Here is a 1694-nt window from a genome sequence, read left to right on the forward strand (position 1 = left end):
CTGCTGCTCATCCGCACCCACTGCTGCCATGCTCAGGTGAGGTACCTGATCTCCCATATCACGGAACCTCTCGGCTTTGCCATTGTACTTCTCCCGTGTCCTCTCATTGCTACTCTCCAACTGAGTGATCGAATCACTGTATCTACCAATCAACGACAACTACTGAGTGATTGATGCAAGGTAGACAAGACTTCTTATTTTGCTCCTTCAGTGATTCCAGCCTCCTCATGAGCTCTCCTTTCTCGTTGACGTATTGCTCCTGCTCATACGCTGACCCATCACGCATGGCCTGCAGGAGGATCGGCACGCCCAGTATGAACGACCAACCCGACGACGCGACTACCTCGAGCCTGATGAGCTCCTTCCTCTCCTCGTCACTGAGCCTTTTCAAGTCCTCAATCTCCTGTGTCATCTTCCTCTCAGTCACCTACAGCAATCGCGGGTGCGGTAGCGGACGACTATTCAGAAGACCTCATTGTGTCGGCACTGCTGCAAGAGCTCTGTATTCCGCTTCTTCTCAGCCCTCAACGCCGTCTCTACCGAGTCCATCTCCGACTTGGCCTACCCATATTGCTCACATCCTTCCATCGCTGTGACGGCACTCACTTGAGCCTCCATGTTCCTCATAGCTGCAACGATCTGGTCCTGCTCCTGTACGATTTGTCGTAGCATTTCCATCACTCGGGCAGCCTCGTTATCGGTGAATACGACCTACCGAAGGGCCCTCCCATCCCCACCGACAGGTAACTCTTCCACCTGATCCTCGCCCAACTTCTTAATCCTCTTAAACTCCTCAGCAATGCCTTCTAGTCTGACTTCCTCCGCTATACTGGTCTTCTGCTCAGCCTTCAGATTAACGATGGCCTCCTCCTCACTCTTGACTAACACCACCAAGCTGATCTAAAGCATAGGCCTTGCCTAGTACTCATAGTCTTTATATTCGTATTGGTGAGTGCAGCCTCCGTTATATTATCGTCATGTTGCTGTAGCTGCACTCGTTGCTCTCTTTCCTCTTCTTGCAGAACTCTCAAGTTGTTCATATCACTTTCATATCTGCTCTTTGTCCACATCAGATTCACCGCAGCCCATCAGTGACATTACTCTTTCTCAACTGCCTCTTGACTCTGTTCATAGTCTCGTACAGTAGCACGTGCTTCATCTCGTTGTTGCTCGATCCGTGCCAGAGCAGTGACCGCCTGCCACATAGGACAGTGCCCAACCTCCGCAGTCCGCCCTTCCCCCTACAGCTGCGTGCTGCTCTTGTAGGAATTTCACCTCATTCACTCTGAATTTGTCACTAGAATCCTCGCCTATCAATGTTGGGTGTTTCATCATCAACAGATGAGGAGCTCCACAGAACTCATGCCTGTTCTATAGCAGTTACTACTCCCCTTCATAGCGGTTATTGTATCGTCGCTGGCCACCACTCCTCTCTAATTTACTTAACGAAAAGCATCGTTGACACTATCTCAACATGACACTGTACACCACTGATATTAGGGCCTGCTATTGCTGCAGGCATGGCCGCCGTCATGAAGTACTCCATATCTACTTCTCGAATTCGCACACTGACTCGTAGGTTGGTACCATATACCTGATAGATATCATCAGTCAACATCAACATAGCTGAGAGACAGTCATACTTGATGTTTATGAAGGCATCTTCGCCACCGTGAATCTCAAAAATCTCCAGA

General features: G+C 49.8%; 1 protein-coding gene across 1 annotated transcript; it reads right to left on the reverse strand.

The window, feature by feature from the left end:
- Positions 1–163: 163 nt before the first annotated feature.
- Positions 164–1332, reverse strand: Pmar_PMAR019696 (Vimentin, putative; the record flags this gene model as incomplete). The annotated part of the gene is made up of 8 exons (XM_002778490.1): positions 164–289; positions 344–427; positions 472–561; positions 607–711; positions 757–881; positions 926–1053; positions 1102–1196; positions 1246–1332. Coding segments are annotated over 8 exons (840 nt in total), but the record flags the coding sequence as incomplete, so codon positions are not given.
- Between the last annotated feature and the right edge of the window lie 362 nt (positions 1333–1694).

This window comes from Perkinsus marinus, assembly GCF_000006405.1.
Source record: "Perkinsus marinus ATCC 50983 genomic scaffold scf_1104296949136, whole genome shotgun sequence".
NCBI lineage: Eukaryota > Perkinsozoa > Perkinsida > Perkinsidae > Perkinsus > Perkinsus marinus.